At 42.7% G+C, this 19213-nt stretch overlaps 1 protein-coding gene across 2 annotated transcripts; it reads left to right on the top strand.

Moving 5' to 3' along the window:
- Positions 1-2036: 2036 nt before the first annotated feature.
- CHAMP1 (chromosome alignment maintaining phosphoprotein 1) lies at positions 2037-14049 on the top strand. Of its 2 annotated transcripts, XM_043583818.1 has the most exons (3): positions 2037-2210; positions 5818-5947; positions 10478-14049. In XM_043583818.1, exon 3 carries the CDS (start codon positions 10530-10532, stop codon positions 12999-13001), a length of 2472 nt encoding a protein of 823 aa, XP_043439753.1. In that variant the 5' UTR covers positions 2037-2210; positions 5818-5947; positions 10478-10529; the 3' UTR covers positions 13002-14049. The 2 variants fall into 2 exon arrangements, with proteins under 2 accessions (XP_043439753.1, XP_043439764.1); XM_043583829.1 differs by lacking the exon at positions 5818-5947 and having other exon boundaries at positions 2085-2210.
- The last annotated feature ends 5164 nt before the right edge of the window (positions 14050-19213 follow it).

The raw sequence follows: 19213 nt of genomic DNA, 5'->3' as shown, positions 1-19213 counted from the left end.
GGTCCGTGAGTTCGAGCCCCGCGTCAGGTTCTGGGCTGATGGCTCGGAGCCTGGAGCCTGTTTCCGACTCTGTGTCTCCCTCTCTCTCTGCCCCTCCCCCGTTCATGCTCTGTCTCTCTCTGTCCCAAAAATAAATAAATAAATAAATAAATAAATAAAATAAAATGTATGGCTTAAAGAGTATGGATTGTATTTCTATTAAGGCTGAAGACTTTTTCACTATTTATTGGACATCTATGTTTCTTCTCTTGTAAATAAGCTGTTTGCCTTTTTTCTGTATATTTAATGTGGTGTTCAACTTTCCTTTTTCACAAAGAAAGTTTTGTTGTGTTAGTAGATAAAAGTTCATGTCACAGTTTGGACTTGGGAGAGTGGGAGGTGTTTTCCCAGGTAAAGAAAATTTTCAACTTTTAACATTTGGGGACCCTACTCCTGGGCTTCCGGAAACGACTTAACATTTACCAAGGTCTGTAGCACACACTATGTCTGCTTCATTAAATAAAATAACAAAAAGGAGCATTCTTAACACAAAAAGATAAGAAAAAGTAAGAAACTTCCCTGATTCCTTCAAGATTAAAGTCATACAGCACTGCATATACTGGAAACTTAAAGTCTGCAACTCTTGGAAACATTCTTTGCATAAAAAAATGGGACTTTTAATGTAAAAAATGTATATAACTCTATACCGAAGATTGTGTATCACAGGAAGTTGTCCTAATCTAGACCTGAATAAAACACTCTTTTTAAAAAATTTTTAATGTTTTTATTTATTTTCGAAGGAGAGAGACAGAGCATGAGTGGGGGGAGGAGCACAGAAAGAGAGCCAGACACAGAATTCAAAACAGGCTCCAGGCTCTAAACTGTCAGCACAGAGCCTAATGCGGGGCTTGAACTCAGGAACTGTGAGATTATGAAGTCGGGCGCTTAACCGACTGAGCCACCCAGGTGCCCCAAAATGCTCTTTTTTAAAGAGATTCTAAAATGTTTGTTTATTGTGCCTTACAAGATGAATGGTTCCTCCTCCCTCTCCCAGGAGTGTGTTTACAGTGTACCTTGGCAGGTACAGTCTTCAGGCCCAGGCAGTTGCCTCCCGCCCAGGCAACAATATATATGTGTGTATATATACATATATATATATATATATATGTATATATACACACATGCACATATATATTGTGTATACACCTACATATGTGTATACACATACACATATGTATGTGTATATATATGTATATATTGTGTGTATATATATATACATACATACATATATATACACACAATATATACACACACACATACACATGTGTATTTATATATGTGTATATATATATGTGTGTATGTGTGTATATATATATATGTATATATATAGTTTTAACCTTTTTAATTGTGCAGTTTTCTTTCGAGGCTATTAAATCTAAACACAACTAATGGATCACTCTGCTACACAAGCAAAAACCTGCAAATGCCCTAAAATGCGCCTGTCACTATTTAAATATTAGAAGTCAGAATATTCTCAAAAATCAAAGAACGCAGGGCCCTCAGTTCCAAGTGAATGGGAGGTCAAAACAGCAGACTGGAGAAGCCTTGCACTGAGCATGAGTGGGTACCGACTGCACAACCCGGCGGGCTGCTGGTTCGACGGCGAGGTCCACTAGGCATTCGCGACAATGAATCTGCTGTGCAGCACCGTCTCGGCCGGCCACTCGAGGTCTGCGGGCGTGTTCACCTCAAGGAACCGGCAGAAGCGAGAAACAGAGCGGCCAGGCGACCTTAGGCCGGGGATCGGACCGTCGATCTGCCGGAGTCAACAAGGACTACAGCCGCTGAGACCGCGGCTCACTTGCTCAGGGTAACCAGCACTGTAGACCCAACCCGGGCCGGCGCCCGGGATCCTCCGGGGGCGGGACTGAGCGCGTAACTTCCGGAGGCAGGGCGGGCTGCTCCGCACGCCAACGTACTCCCAAAACGGCGCCCGGCGATCTGCGACCTGATTGGGCGGCGCTGGAGGGCGCGGGACGACAAACTAGCTTCCCATCAGCCCCCACTGACCCGTCCCGCGGCCGCGCGCACGCCCGCGCGCCCGCATCCCGCGCCTGCGCCGCGCAGCCATTCGGGAGGCCGCCGCGCTGCAGGGCCTCGCGGAGCACCCGGGTCCCGCGAGCGCGGCTTCCGAGGTCCTTCGAGTGTCTGGACGCCGCCGAGGCCCACCGGTGAGGAGCGGGGCGGGGCTGTCGCCCGGGCCGGGGCCCACCCCGCCTCCGCCAAGGCCCGAGTCCGGGGAACCCCGTCCGGGACGTGCACCGAGGAGCGGCCTGCGCCCCGTCCGCCGGCGGGGTGGGCCTTGGGGCGGGGGGCGAGCCCCGCGTTCTCTGCGGGAGGCGGGAAACGCTCTGCGCGATCCCGCGGGGAGGTCGGGAACCGGCTCGGGAAGGAAAGCGCTTCTTCCGCTACGGGCCAGGACGCAGTTTTCGCGGCACCTCGTCGGCGTGGGCTTTTGTCATTGTTGCTGCTTAAAAATGAGCTGGGCAACCCAGAGTGGGAGACACGTAATCACGTAGCTGGGAAGGGGTTAGTGCCCAGAATATGTAAAGAACTTCTACGACTCAACAACAGAAACAACCTGGCTTTAAAAAACGGGCAAGGGCTGGCCAGTGAGCACGTCACAGGATGCTCCGCAGGATGCTTCCAGACATCAGAGTTAGGAAAATAAAAACCAGAATGAGGTACCACTTCACACCCACTCGGACGGCTGTCATCAAAAGAAAAATAACAGGTGTTGGGGAGGGTGTGGAGAAGGGGGCACACTCGTGCATTGCTGGCAGCCACGTAAAGGGGTGCAGTCAGGAGGTATGGAAAAAGGGTTAGTGGTTGCTCACATTTTAGCGTAGTTACTCTAACACCCAGCAATTCCGCTCCTAGGGCTAAACTCTAAAGAATTGAAAGCAGGGCCTCAAATATTTTTTCACCAGTGTTACTAGCAGCTTTATTCAAAATGAGCCAAAGGCGGAAATACTCCAGATGTCTATCAACAGATGAATGGAAAGCAAATTGTGTAATGTAATTCATCCATAAAAAGGAATAAAATTCTAATACATGCTGTAATATAGATGTGGAAAGTGAAATAAGCCAGACACAAAAGGACAAATGTATGATTCCACTCATAGGGACAGAAAATTGAGTAGAGATTACCAGGGGCTGCGGAGGTGGAGGGGTGGGGGGAATGGGGAGTTACTGTTTAATGGGTACAGAGTTTCTCTTTGTCCTAATGAAAAGTCCTGGAAATGGACAATGGTGATGTTATACAACATTGCAATATACTTGATTCCACTGAATTGTGCTTTTGAAAATTGTTAAAATGGTAAATTTTGTTGTGTTTTGCCATAAGTTTTTAAAATGTATGGGAAAAGGCAAAACCAGGAAGACAGTAAAGAGATCAATGGTTAATGAGGAGCACAGGGAATTGTTATGGCTGTGACATTCTGTCCATTCTGTAATGCTCGGTATGTGACACAGTGTGTGTGGAAAATTATAGGCTTGTACAACAGGTAGAATGACCCCGAACTACACTCTGCCCTTCAGTAACAATAATATATCAGTATTCATTCCTCAGTTATAAGAAATACTAACAGAAGTTGTGTGCAGAGGAGGAAAGAAGGTATATGAAAGCTGAAACTTTGCATTCAATTTCTTCTTTAACCTAAAACTACAAATAAAGTTTACTACTTTTCAATTGACATTTAGGGGTGAAGAGAAATGCTAGTGGATATATAATAGAACCCAATTGGTTTTAACCGTGCTGTACATAATTTTGTGCATTTATTTTTTAAACTATGCATCAGAATGTTTTTAAAGACAACCAGTGGTGTTAGAGTCTAATGAAGCTGTTGGATAGGAGATAAGTGTGATGTGGTGGACTGGCAAACCACTAATGACAGAACTTTTTTAGGGACTGCGTGTAGCCTGTAGAGGCAGAAAGTAGGATGAGGGAAACTTTTGTAGAGTTACCTTCATACTTAGGCTTAGGAGCTCTGAAATTTGGGTGTGAGGGCAGAAGGAATCTGTGTGTCTGGCCTGTACTCAGGAGTCCCCATGGGAAAGACCTCATGGTGTTACAGCAGAGATCCAGAATCAGGATCTTGTGTTACTTCCTCTGACCTAAGTGTTGTGATCTTGGGCGCTTTTCTCCGTCAGCATCACTTTTCTCATTTTAAAGTGAAGGGTTTGGACTCAAGTCCTCTGACGACTCTTTCAGTCCCATGCTGATCATTGACTTACGATTAGGGAGGGCTCTTACCTGGCAGGGCCAGTCATTCTAGTCCATGACTGAGTACTTTGTAACCCTGCTGGCTTCCACTTGCTGCTTCTAGGACACCTTACCTATTAATCCATACTTCTTCCACTTTTGAAGTTAATCAGTTTCTGTAATCCCAAAATACATGTTTTTATTTATTTATTTATATTTTTAAATGTTTATTAAAAACATAGAAACGGAGTGTGAGCGGGGGAGGGGCAGAGAGAGAGAGAAAGACAGACCCAAAGAGGCTCCATGCTCTGAGCCGTCAGCACAGAGCCCGACGCGGGGCTCGAACTCACAAGCCGTGAGATCATGACCTGAGCCGAAGTTGGACGCTCAACCGACTGAGCCACCCAGGCGCCCCCCCAAAATACATGTTTTTTAAAGACTGCCTGCCATCCTGGTTGCTTTTTTTGCGTGTTCCCCTGTGTTATGAACTCAAAGTGTCCTTCCTGCTCAGAGCTAGAGATAGCAATCTACTGGGACTTTCTGTCCAGTGTAGAATATGGAATGCAGTTCTCTGTAGATTCGTCTTCCTGATTTTGTGCACTGTACTGGCTTGTCAAGATCTTACTAAATTCCAGGGTATTAGTCAAGGTGTGTTAGAAAGAACCTGGATAGATGGCAGAACTTTAATCTGGTCCTTTGTCAGATGCTCATTATTTGCTTCATCTTGAGCAAGTTACTTAATGTTTAGGCTTGAATTTCCTCAGCTATAAATTGAGTTTTAAAGTAGATGCTCCCTGAGGTCTTTCTGCTCTAAATCCCAATGTTCAAAGGCTAGATGATAGCTTAGGTCTCTTCTAGTTTTAAAATCTTGTGAACCTAAGGTCAGGTCTCCAGTCTTCATGACCAGATGTTTTAGAGGTAACAAACACATACTTTCTTAGCATACACCGTGTGCCAGGGATGTGCAAGGGCTAGAGGGTGAATGGGTAGACCCTGCCCTCAGAGAGCCAGACTCCTGCCAGAGGGTGAAGGCTACACTGGAGGTGTGCTGACAAAGAGGATGGGGGGTGGGAGTGGCCATTATTAAGAAGTAATTCTGCGTGAGGGGTCTGACAAGACAGGGAGTGTAAAGACAGGAGTGCAAGACAGGGAGTGTAAAGAAGGGGCGATGCCTGTGCAAAGGTTCAGACGCTTGGTTTGTGGGGGAGTTACAGATGGGTCAGTACTTAGACCTGTTGGCGGCCAGACAGATCGTGAAGAGCTTTACATGCCTGGTTTTGTCTGCTGAGTGCTGTCACATCAGCTGAAGTGGGATGGTGGGCTGGAGAGTGCTGTGGTTAAACACATGAGCGTTAATTCTGTAGTGGATTTTAAAGTGGAATTAGACATGGGTGGCATCATGGTACGGTCACCTTTGGTATTATTTCAGTAAAGCAAGTGTTCAGCTTATTGGATCGGACCCCTGTCACTGTTGCAGGGAGCAGGACAGCGAGAGAAATAGGCAGAATTCTATTACAGGGCCACAGATGACCACAGAAATGTAGTTTTGATTATACTTCCTTTATTTTTTTCAGGTCCAACTTCTCATCTCTGTATCTCTGTTCTTCATGTACTACAGGCTTTTTTCTGTAGTTAAGTCAGAAAGCCATGTAGACTTGCCTGCCCTTTGAAGACAGACTTTTAAGACTTCTAGGAAGATAGCTGGTAAGTCTACCAGGGGATAGCATGTTGGTCTCTATTTCTTCCCTGCTGTAAAAGCACTTGTCCTGGATTCATAGTGTCATTCTACCAGCTTTACTTAGCATATGTTTTTGTTTGCTTTTTAATGTTTAGGAGAATATTTTAAGATATGAACATTTTTGAAAAGTGTTTGGATTTCGTAAGGAAAAACCACTTATAAGAGCATGTACACTCATATGTAATGATGTGGGAATGTGTGCTAGATATGCATTTATATGACAGAGTTTGGGGTTTGAGAAGTGAATTTTTTTACCATTCTTTTTAATTTTTTTAAGAGGTTTCTAGAGTATGATAATGAGGTGTAGGAGTAGGCAGGTTTGGGTAGTAGGCACTTTGAGATTGGCCAGAAGAGTTGGTGACAGGAAGAGGAAATAGGGGCAGGTGGGAGAGCTGGGGACTTTTAAAGTGTGAGGAGCTTGAAAGAGAATGGGATGGGTGAGATACTGATTGGGTGGCACTAGATGAAGGGTGGGAGAGCTGATGATTTAGGCAACAATTAAAGACCAAAGGAGACCGTCCAGTCAGAGAAGCTGAGGTGACTTAGGCCAAATGGTATTCCTCAAAAACGGACTCATTTACAAGAGCAGCTGTAAAATGCAGTGAGCGTACAATTTCCAGAGAGGCAAGAAACAGAGGTACAACTGATGGAAAATAGAAGTAAGGAGAAAGAGTGGTAGAGCTTTGCCTGTAGAAAAGATCCACAGGACTTGGGTAGTAGTCGAGACCGGGGGTGTGGCTGAAGAGGGGACCAGCTCTCTACTGTTGCACTGTGTCAGAGGTGTCTATTTATGCATTGTGCTTTTGTGTTATCCTCTTTTTCATTTGGTAAAACCTTCCTGGCAATAGAATATTGTGCTCAGTCATTTCTGTGGTAGTAGAAGGAAATGCTCTATACCCTTACAGTTCATAATCTGATCCCCGTATTGTACACTTATTGGGTTCGTTGATAACTTCTGTTTTATGAGTTAGTATTGGTAAAAGTTGGTGAGTTAGCATATAGGAAATAAAATCATTTCATTGATGGGACTATATTAGGGAAAGAAGGGAGAGGGGTCGCTAAGTAAGATACTTTTGCTGTATGCCAGTTTCTTGAGAAGATGGGAAAAGTCTCCATAGTTTTGTTTAATAAGCTTCTGAAGTCATGGAAGTAAAAAGCCTCTTCCTGTCACGAGTGGGACCTGAGTATATTTGGGATGAGATACTGTGTGTTGGTCAGTCATAAAGTTACCAAGATCATTTGGGAATATTTATTTACCAGAAATGAAGTATTTGTTAGAGGGTACTCTTGTAGTTTCTAATATAACAAATCATAGCTGACACTGAGTGCTAACTCTGAACATGCTACGAAATATCACATCCATTTTAGGGGAACTGAAGCATAGAAAGGTTTAGCAACTTAACAAAAGCCGTATCGTGGAGCTAGGACTCCCTCAAACCCAGCAGGCCTGAGCTCTTAACCTCTGTGTCATAATACATACGACATAGGGAATATTATACTACAATGATGTGATATCCCCCATTATTTAATATGAGCATCCCTTGACTGTTCATTAGGGCCGCTTATTGCCAGGTGGGATTATTAAGATAAATCTTCCCTATTCTTTTAACATTGTTCTAGTTTTATGAAACATTGGGTCTGAGGTTAGCCTGCATGTTCTTTCTACATGTTTTACTTGCCAACCACGAGATCATGACCTGAGCTGCTGACTGAGCCACCCAGGTGCCCCAGAAATGTTAAGTCTTTTATTTTATTAAAAAAAAATTTTTTTCTTACATTTATTTACTTTTGAGAGAGAGAGACAGAACACAAGTTGGGGACGGGCAGAGAGAGTGAGACACAAAATCTGAAGCAGCTTCCAGGCTCTGAGCTGTCAGCACAAAGCCCAGTGCGGGGCTTGAACTCAACAAACTGAGATCATACCTGAGCCAAAGTTGGATGCTTAACCAGCTGAGCCACCCAGGCGTCCCTGTTAAGTCTTTTAAATGAATGTTTTTGAAATTATTAAAGGGCGATCCTGTGGACATAAGAAGTGTGTACTGTTTTCTGAGGAGCAGTAACATGGAAGGAATACATTTTGACCCTTCATTACTGTTAGCACAGAGCACATTGTGGGTCCTGGGGAGTGGCTGGTACTTTTGGTAAAGGATGGAACATAATGTAATGGGAAAAGACTTTGTGATCCATTTGGATAAACTGTATGTGTTACAGAATCTGTTTTAGCAGTTGTTGGGTTCCCATGCTGAGAAGAACACACCAGATGGAGCCGGTAGAGAATAGGATAGAGTCCAGTTGGAAGAACGTGGGACTCTTGATCTTGGGGTCATGAGTTTGAACCCCGCGTTGGGAGTAGAGATTACCTTACAAAATTAAAAAGAAAAAGGAAAAAAAGGAAAAGAGTTCAGAATGAATTCATAAACACAAAATTTAGTAAATGCTAGATGGAACATTACACATCAGTGAGGAAAAGGGTTGCAGAGACAACTGCACTGTCCGTTTGGGGTGAAAAAATAAGCTGAAAAAATAGACTATCCCACTCCTTATACACGATGGAGTAAAAATACAAATGTTAAAAAAAAAAAGAATGAAACCATCAAAATCACAAGAAAAATATGTAGACTGCTTTAAAAGTAATGGAGTGGGAAAGCATGATTTAAAACAGTCGTAAGGAAAACCTTTAAGTTTTTCATTTGTATGTGAACCAGTTGTGTGTGAAAACACGCACGCACACATACACACACACATACCGTAAGTCAGAGATGGTAAACTAGGAACATATCTTCAGTAGAAGGACTGATTTATTTTATGCAAAGACTACAGATAATTAAAAGGACAAGGCATACCCTACAAAAGAAATACACATGTGTAATAAAAAGGGAAAATGTTCACTCTTTCTCATTAAAGAACAGCTCGTTAAAACGATGATGAGACTCCAGTTTTCACCCTAGAAGTAGCAAAGATTAGAAGTTAATAATAGTGTTCTTGAGGGATTGGGGAATCGCCCCTGAACTGTTGGTTGGTGTGCAATACTACTGTAACTTTCTGAGAGGTGGGCGAAATGTATCAGTTTTAAATGCAAAGAGCCTTTGAACTGGGTAATTCACTTGTAGGAATTTTCCCTTCAGCAGCACCCTCATATTCAAGATATGTACAAGGAAATATAGTGCTTCCTCTATGTAAAAATGTCCTAGAAAATGCTCGTCATAATTCAGCAGAACTCCTGAAACCTATGCCTTCCCTCTCCATAGAAACATGAAAACTTGGCCTAGTTCTGTTTCCAGAATCACCAAAACCTGCTCCTCTCTTCGCTTTACCTGAAGCCTCAGGAGCCTGGTCTTGGTTCTCTTGAGCCACCTGCTCTTACTTAAATGAAAGCAGGTTGTAGAATATTGTGTTTAGAATCCTATTTGTGTAGCATGTCTTTGTGAGAGATTGTGTAGTCTTAGAGCAAGTGATACTGTGTAAATATCTTGTTCTGCACGAATGAGTATATTTCTAACTTTGAGCTTCTGTTACTTTTCACCATCCTAGAAAACGTGCTTATTTAAACTTTTAAAAAGTCATAATTACTGGCAAGCAAGTTCCTGCTTCAAGGATGTCCTCTATCTGAATTGCCCTTTTGCTAAGCAAACTCCTTTACATCGTTCAGGATCTACGCTGGAGCTTCTTTCCTTGACAGCCTTTTCTGTGTTGCCCTTCACACTTACCTGTGCAACTAATGTTAGCACCATAGTACAAGACACATCTTTAAACCCAAGTGCCTAGAAAAGCAGGGGACAGAAAATAATTAATCTTAAATGAAAGAATAAAATATTAGGATGGATAAAATATTATAAAATGTGTTGATATTTTTAAAAAGCCATCTTTATCATAATTTTAGATTAATTAGTGCTTTCTGAAATGGATCTAGTTTTCTTGCTCAGCCTTAAATTGCCTAGCTTTAATTTTGATGTTTGCTCAACTTTATGTGCTGACAGCTTGTTGATGCAGAGTTTTAGAGTCAAGGTGTAAGGCACACGCTGGGTAATTCTGGGGTCAGGCTTGGGTCACTGGTAGTCTAGAACATGGGTAAGGTACCATTCCATACCTGTTTCTTCATCTATAAATGAAAATACTAATACTGAGTCATAGTGTTAGGTGGATTAAATGAGATGATATACGTAAAAGCAGTTTTGAAGCTCAGCTAAAAACTAATTCCATCTCGGGGTACCTGGGTGACTCAGTCATTTAAGCATCTGACTCTTGATCTCGGCTCAGGTATTGATCTCAGGGTCATGAGTTCAAGCCCTGTGTTAGGACTCCACTACTTAAAAAAAAAAAAAAAAAAATTAGTTCCATCTACCTTTTCTCTTCAAAATCTTTGTTGAGATATTATCTGATAAATGCACATACCATTCTAGACTTAAAATTAAGCAATTATAGAATGAAAAGTTCTAGGACAGCATTTTATTTAAAATTATATTCCCTGAAAATAATTAATTTCTACTTTATTGCAGCACTATTGAAAGCTTTCAAAGAATATAATCGTGTGTTGTAACAGAAAGAGAAATGGAAGTATTCCAGGAACTCCGTAAGCCCTCAGCACGTTTGGAGTGTGACCACTGCAGTTTCCGAGGCACAGATTATGAAAATGTGCAAATCCACATGGGCACCATCCATCCAGAATTTTGTGATGAAATGGATGCTGGTGGGTTAGGTAAAATGATATTTTACCAGAAAAGTGCAAAGCTATTCCACTGCCATAAATGCTTCTTCACCAGCAAGATGTACTCTAATGTGTACTATCACATCACATCCAAACACGCAGGCCCAGAGAAGTGGAATGAGAAACCAAAAACTCAGCTAAGCAAAGAAGCAGATCCTGGGAAGAGCCCTCCTCTTCCTGAACACCAGAAAATACCCTCTAATTCAGCAGAACTCCCAAAACCCATACCTGCCCTTTCCATAGAAACACAGAAACTTGGCCCAGTTTTGTCTCCAGAATCCCCAAAACCTGCTCCTCTCTCTTCCCTGGAGCCTCAGAAGCCTGGCCCTGTTGTTTCTCCTGAGCCACAGATACCTTCTCTTCCTTCTCCTGAGCCTGCAAAATCTGCCTCTCTTTCTTCTCCTGAACTTCCGAAGTCAGTCCCTGTTGTTTCTGAATCTCAGAAACCAGTCCCTATTCCTTCTCCAGAACCACAGAAACTTACTCCTTTATCTCCTGAGCCAGTAAAGGCCACTCTTCCTAATCCCAAACCCCAGAAACACTCCCATTTCCCAGAAACATTGGGGCCACCTTCAGCCTCTTCTCCAGAGTCACCAGTTTTAGCTGCTTCCCCTGAACCTTGGGGTCCCTCCCCAACTGCATCTCCGGAGTCTCGGAAGCCAGCCCGGACTGTCTCCCCTGAGCCAAGGAAGCCATCCCCATCGGAATCTCCTGAGCCTTGGAAGCCATTCCCTGCTGCCTCCCCAGAGCCCAGGAGACCAGCCCCAGCTGTGTCACCAGGTTCTTGGAAGCCAGGGCCACCTGGGTCCCCAAGGTCTTGGAAATCCAGTCCCTCAGCATCATCAGGACCTTGGAAGCCAGCTAAACCTGCTCCAGCTGTGTCTCCTGGTCCTTGGAAGCCAATTCCTTCTGTTTCACCTGGACCATGGAAACCAGCTCCCTCTGTGTCCCCCGCATCTTGGAAGTCTTCATCAGTCTCACCTGGTTCCTGGAAGTCTCCCCCCGCATCTCCTGAGTCGTGGAAGTCTGGCCCACCAGAACTCCGAAAGACAACTCCCACCTTGTCACCTGAACATTGGAAGACCATTCCCTCAGTGTCCCCTGAGCTTCGTAAAGCAGGACCTCCCTTATCTCCTGAGCTTCGTAAACCAGGCCCACCATTGTCCCCAGAGATCCGCAGTCCAGCGGGATCTCCAGAGCTCAGAAAACCTTCAGGGTCTCCAGAGCTTTGGAAGCTATCTCCGGATCAGCGGAAAACTTCTCCTGCTTCGCTTGATTTTCCTGAGTCCCAGAAAAGTTCCCGTGGTGGTTCCCCTGATCTCTGGAAGTCTTCCTTTTTTATTGAGCCTCAGAAACCTATCTTCCCTGAGACCCGGAAACCTGGACCATCTGAGTCCCCCAAAGCCACCTCTGATGTCTGGAAGCCTGTTCTCTCTCTTGATGCTGAACCTAGAAAACCTGCCCTGTTTTCTGAGCCCACCAAAACAGCCCCTCCTGCTTCTCCTGAACCAAGAAAACGTGCTCTTTTTCCAGAGCCCCGGAAACATGCCCTTTTCTCGGAACTTCCCAAGTCTGCTATCTTCTCAGAATCCCAGAAGGCAGTTGAGCTTGGTGATGACCTACAGACAGATGCCATAGATGATCAAAAGTGTGATATTTTGGTTCAGGAAGACCTACTAGCTACACCTAAGAAACTCTTAGAAGACACTTTATTTCCTTCCTCAAAGAAGCTCAAGAAAGACAACCAAGAGAACTCAGATGCTGAGCTTAGTAGCAGTGAGTATATAAAAGCAGATTTAGATGTGATAGACAGCAAGGGCCAAGAATCAAGCAGCGATCAAGAGCAGGTTGATGTGGAATCTATTGATTTTAGTAAAGAGAACAAAATGGACATGACCAATCCAGAGCAGTCCAAAAACGTATTACAATTTACTGAAGAAAAAGAGGCTTTTATCTCTGAAGAAGAGATTGCAAAATATATGAAGCGTGGAAAAGGAAAGTATTATTGCAAAATTTGTTGCTGTCGAGCTATGAAAAAAGGTGCTGTTTTGCATCATTTGGTTAATAAGCATAATGTTCACAGCCCTTACAAATGTACAATCTGTGGAAAGGCTTTCCTTTTGGAATCTCTCCTTAAAAATCATGTAGCAGCCCATGGGCAAAGTTTACTTAAATGTCCACGTTGTAATTTTGAATCAAATTTCCCAAGAGGCTTTAAGAAACATTTAACTCATTGTCAAAGCCGGCATAATGAAGAGGCAAATAAAAAGCTAATGGAAGCTCTTGAACAGCCACTGGAGGAGCAGCAAATCTGATTTTTACACTTGGCGTGGATATACGATCTACAGAGTTGTTTGTTGAAACTGTAAAGCCTAGTTAAGTAGCATAGTTGGAATGATAGATGTTGATGTGTATGATGTACCGTGTTTGTCTCGGTAGTGTTACAAAGGGTAAGCATTTGGTCCTTTTTTTCATGGCCTCTGTTTATGTGGCTGTCTTGTAAAGTTAATAAATTCGTAACTATATTCCAGGTGGATTAAGATTTCTCTAATTTCTTTAAATGTATTTGAATAATATGAAGATGTAGGCGGTCCACTTAATCCAGAGCAAGTTGTACTCGATTTAAAACATCTAATAAAGTGTATCTTTTTTTGTGAAACTGACTTCAGACAATGGAAATTATTAGTTGGAATGTTTAACAATTAGGCATGAAATTTTTTCTCTCCTTATTTTCAGATCATAAAAGTTATTTTGAAGTTCCTATTTGATCATATAAAGTTAGAATTTTGAGCAGTTCTAGATGTTTATTAGCTTTTACGTCATGGAAAATTGGAGTCTCAGGGTTGCTGATTTTCTGCTAAAAGAAGAGGGGTCAAGTAAGTTTGAAAATATTTGCAGCCTTCTCCTCTAGGAGACTGGGAAAGATGAGTGTGATTTAGACTTAGGTCTTGTCCTTAGATGTTCCCTTTGGGTTCTTCCACACTGCACTGACACACACACACACACACACACACACACACACACACACCCCCGCTCCATTCTGGCTCTTTTCTTACCTGTGAGTTCACATTAATAGATGATCCTTAACTGCCAAATGTGTCAGAACTACACTTCTGCCCCTGGGCCTCATGCGCCACCAATTGGGATTTCAGACCTGGTAATGAGTAGGAACTGAAGAGTCTTCCAGATTCACAGTAGAAAATTTTATAAGTAGACGTTTCTGTTTGAGAGTACGTCAATTGTCTGTTTTCCACGGTTGTTACTGTAAATACCTTGTACCTGTTCGTGGGTTATTTTGTTCCAAAATATTTTGTCAAATGTGTATTGACCAAATTAAAAGCAAAGGCTTTCATGTCAGCAGTATCTTCATGTGTGTGTCTTCTTTTGTGTAATTTTCATTGTATAATACCCAGATTCCATTATTCTTTCCCATACCCCCTTTTTTCAGCATGCTGATTTTCATGTCTGAATAAGCATTTTCTAAGCTGTGTTTTCTCAGCTCTGTGGTCAGGTAAGTGAGGGAGAAGCTACCCTAGGTGAGGCTCCTTGTGGAATATCCACATCCTGGCTGACTCATGAAACAGTGCCATGAGGATTGGGAGACTACTTTTAATTAAGCTGTTTCTAGACATTTTTGAACAGGGAACACTTTTTCTCATAGCATCGTAATTAGCATGCCAATCAAGAAGGTAGTGTTTACAGAATACTGGGAAGGTCTTACAGGCTCCAGGTCTCTCCCCTCTTTGAGCACAGTCTGGCAGGGAAAGCACTGTGAGTAGTTGATGGTGTTTTCAGTTCACACTGGGTACCTTGAGAGCAAGCTTCTACTACTGGGTTTTCCTTCTAGGCCAACAGTAGGACAGATGGGATATCTTGGATATACAGTGGTCTTTTTCTCATCTATACTGACTTGATTAAAATTACAACTGGAAAAGAGAATGTGCAGCACCCAGAAACCCTTTTGAAGCCTGCAGTCTCAGACCAATTGTGTTATGTATAACACATTTTCCTTAGGACCTTGCATACTTCTCACAGAACGCTTCCTAGACTTTTGCTCAAGGTGGAGCCAACTAGATCCCATGACTTGCCATCTTAGGTGAGTTTTTTCGTAACACAGGATGTTATGCTAAAGTAGGGGGTGACAAATAGTTTTGGCCTCTAAGCCACCATGTTCTTGGCTCATCTCATTTGTGGCTTTCCACTTTTTTTTCCTTTTACCTCTTCCGGTCAAAGTAACCTAATACCCTTTTTTTCAACCTTGATAATTCTGGTTTCTATATGATAGCATCCCAACTCTAATCAATGCAGCCCTACATGTTCATTTTATTTTCCTATGTAATTACAACTATTTTAAATGAACTTGATCCAGTTATTTTATATAATACGAAAAATTGTACCATCTTTCGCTCAACATTCATGGACCTGACACCATTACATTTTAGGGTGGCCTATTTAGTTTTCATTAATTTGACCCTAAGTACATGAACTGTGATGTGTCTTTAGCAGATATGCTTTTGTTTTAAATATTGGTGTGGATTATAGCTTTTGTCTTAGATGAAGGCCTAGAAGGGTGCTTACCATGTTGGATCTTCAGAGATCGTAAAGTGAAGAGGGGCATCTTTTAAGCTGAGTTACATCCCTAGATCTTAAAAACCGTGAAATTGTCCCCATTTCTCAATCTTGCAGTTTCTGTTGAGTAACTTTGAGTATGCAGTGTATTAGTTTCCCCTTCCTGTCATAACAAATGACATGAAATTTAGTTGCTTAAAACAACGCAAATTTGTTCTCTGACATTTCTGTAGTTCACAGGGCCAAAGTCAAGGTGTCAGCTGGGCTGCCTTTCCTGGAGGCACCAGAAGAGCATCCGTTCCCTTCCCTTTACGTTTTCTGTCGGTTCGTGGCCCGCTTGCTAGCACCTACATCTCCTGCTTCCTTCTTCCATGTAAGGGCCCTTACGTTTACATTAAGCCACCCGGATAATCTAGGATGATCTCCCTGTTTTGAAGGCAGCAGATTAGCGGCCCTAAATCTTTGCCATATAAACTGCCATAATCACAGGGTCTGGTGGTTTGGATTTGGATGTCTTTTGGGGCTACTGCCTGCTAGACCTGGGCTTGAAATTTGGGGTTTTGATTCCTCTGCTTGACCTATTGCAAGCTAGGTTTCTTCAGCAGTATATCTTCTGTGGCCACCTCACTGTGTACATGTATTAGTACAGTAGACTGCTTGTAGTCTGGGGACTCCAGTGTCAACCCCCATTCACCCTTTACACACAAATAAGGTCTCCACAAGACTGATTTTTATGTTGCACATTTAAGGTCCAGTTAGGATCTTCCATTGGCAAACCATACCTTACTCAAGCAGCCTTCCAACCCTCCCCCTGCTCATTTTTTTCTTCCCCAAGAAAATGCTCCCTCTGTTTCCTGTTAAACTGCTATCCTCACCAAGCCTGGCACATTTCCCTCCACCTTCCAATGCTAGTCTTGGCCAAACTGCATTGTATTTTAGGAATTGGAGAAAGAACAGAAAAACCCTATAAGGTTGAATTGGGCCTCATTTAGTATTGATTCAGTGCAGGAATGTAACATTTTCGTTACAAATTCTCCAGACTGGAGACGCTACACTAAATCTGAAAACTGAAAAAAGTCATTGGAATGAAATCAGATGTGTCAACACTTTTGATCCTCACCAATTAATGGCTTAGTTGGTTTGAGCATAATTTTAATTAACTTTTGCTTCCATCACCACCCAATCTATTGTGAATGCTTGTTGTGGGCCTGGTTTGTATAAATGGGAGAGTTTTAGTCATGTGAAATAAGAAGGTAGTAAAAGCCAATCAATTCCAGTGAGGATTCTGGGAAGATGGTGGAGTGGGACACCCCAGGAATCTGTCCCCCCCCCCCCCCCGCCCCATGTGGACAACAATTACACTCATAGAACCTGTCTGATGTAATTATTTGGAACTCCAGTCTCTTGAAGGCTCACAACTTCCAGGGGAAGACTTGGACAGTAAATTTTAGCTCTTCACACAGTGGCAGCTACCCATCCCCCACCCCTGGCCATGTGAGCACCTTGCCCACAACTTACAGGAACTAAGGTGGGTAAAAAGGACCCTGTCTTCCAAATGTTGGGCATCTGTGCTTTGCTGATTACTAGTTTTGATCAAAGAGGTGCAGGCACACAGGGATTCTCATTCTATCTCCCCCATTAATGCAATCCCCTTCCCCCACCCCACTCCCACCTCCCGGCTGAAGTGACTTTCAGGATATTTAAAGGGGCAGCACTCCACCCACCCACCTCCCACTGCCATGACCTCAGTTTTGCTTTTCCCCTTTGGGGAGCCAGACTTTAAAGACTAGGACTTTGAAAAACAGCTGCATGTACAGGGAAAATTAGAAAGTGGCCATGAATGCCCAAGGAAAGGCTCAGAATAGACATAAGACACTTTACACCTCAGGCTGATCCTCAGCGTAGAGCATACAATAATAAGACAGTAAATCCTGGGAAAGGAGGAGAAACTGATTTACACAGTTACACATTTTAGATTCAAATGTCCAGTGTTTCACAAAATATTATAGACAAACAGGAAAGTGTGACCCATTCAAAGGAAAAAACTTCAATAGAAACTGTCCCTGAGAAAGACTTAATGGCAGATCTATTAGACAAAGACTCCAGAACGATGGACCTAAAGATGCTCAAAGGCCTAATGAGAAGTGGAGAAAGTCAACAAAATGATGTATGGACAAAATGGAAATACCAACAGGGTGATCAAAAACCTAAAAAGAAACGAAGAAGAAATTCTGGAGCTGAAAATACCACAACGGAGATGAAAAATTCACTAGAAGGATTCAAAGGCAGATTTGAGCAAACAGAAAAATCAGTGAACGTAAAGACAGGATGATGAAATTTATCCAGGCTGAGGAACAGAAAGAAAAGATTGAAGAAAAGCAAGCAGAACCTAAGAGACCTGTAGGACACCATCAAGTAGACGAACATACACTCTGTGGGTGTCCCAGGAGAAGAGGGAGAGAAAGGGGCAGAGCAAATATTCAAAGAAATAAATGGCTGAAAACTTCCCAAACATCCAGGAAGTTCTACAAACTCCGAAACACATTATAGTTGAAAGAAAAAGAATGAATCTTGTAAGCAGTAAGAGAGAAGAAAATCGTCACATACACAGGATCCTCAATGAGATTATGTGCAGATTTCTTATCAAAATTTATAGGCCAGAAGACACTGGGTCAAAGTAAGAGTGCTAAAATAAAAAAACCTGTCAACCAAGAATCAAATATCTGGCAAACACAGTCCTCCAAGAGTGAGGAAGAAATCAAGACATTCCTAGAAAAAAAAAAAAGCTCAGGGAGTTTGTGACCACTAGATATGTCCCACAGTAAATGTTCAGCAGAGTCCTGCAGGGACACTAGACACTACCTTGAAGCTGTATGGAGAAAGTAATATCTTCATAAAGGTAAATGTAGGGTCAATTATAGATGCTGGTATTATAACAATGGTTTGTAACTGTACTTTTTTCTTAGCTAAGTGATTTCAGAGACTAATACATATAAAGAAAAAAATTATTATAAAACTAGTATTATTGTAACTTGGCTTTGTGACTCCAAGTCTTGTTTTCTCCGTTACTCAGGAGACTACTGCATTTAGAAGAATTTTAGTTTGGGGACATACAGTGTATAAAGTTGTAATTTTGTGGCATCAACAACGTAAAGGGGGAGAGATAGAGTTGTAAGAGAGCAGAGTTTTTGTATGCTTATTCAACTTATGCTGCTACAAATTCAAATTAGAATGTTATAACTTTAAGATGTTGATCCCCATGGTAACCACAAAGAAAATTGCTGTAGATTTCATGCAAAAGGAAATAAAGAATTCAAGCATTTTACTTTTAAAAATCAACTAAATGTAAAAGGGAAAAATACAGGAATGAGGGGAAGAAATCTGGACAAACTTTCAATATGCCCTATGAGCTATAGAGCATATGGGAAACAAATAGCACAATGTCTCATCTAGTGGATCAGACAGAGACTTTCCACCTCAGCAAGAAAGAACTGGATGATAAACTGAGGACAGTTCACGAGCCCCCTTATAGGTGGGAAAATGGGGGGGGGGGCAGGACCCCAGAGGGTTTTGCTGGTGCGAAGGGGCTCTTCTCTTCTGCCAAGCAGAGCTGACTCTGCTAAATGACCATCTCACATTCACAGCCAGCAGAGTGAGGCAGGCAGGAACTGACAGGGTCTGCTGACTCCACAGTGCCTGGCACATTGTAGGCACTCAATAAATGCTAGTTGAATACATGAGTGAATGGACTTTCCACACACATGCAAGTGAAAGGCTACCAGGAACCTGATGCTGGCCAGCTGAGTCCCTTTATGCGATGTATTGTGACAACACAAAGCCAATCATCTTCCAGTCTTGTTTGCTCCTGCTAAGGAGGAGGCAGAGGGCACTTTGCTTGGAACAGGGTTCCTGAGTAAAGGTCACCTGCTCTTGCTGGTGAAGAAAAAAGCAGGAGTGG

Source organism: Prionailurus bengalensis, chromosome A1 (assembly GCF_016509475.1).
Source record: "Prionailurus bengalensis isolate Pbe53 chromosome A1, Fcat_Pben_1.1_paternal_pri, whole genome shotgun sequence".
Lineage (NCBI taxonomy): Eukaryota > Metazoa > Chordata > Mammalia > Carnivora > Felidae > Prionailurus > Prionailurus bengalensis.
This window is presented reverse-complemented; position numbering and strand designations above follow the sequence as displayed.

Bases quoted from the DNA above. Each gene is read 5' to 3' on its own strand.
- CHAMP1 (XM_043583818.1), top strand. From the start codon at position 10,530: ATGGAAGTATTCCAGGAACTCCGTAAGCCCTCAGCACGTTTGGAGTGT.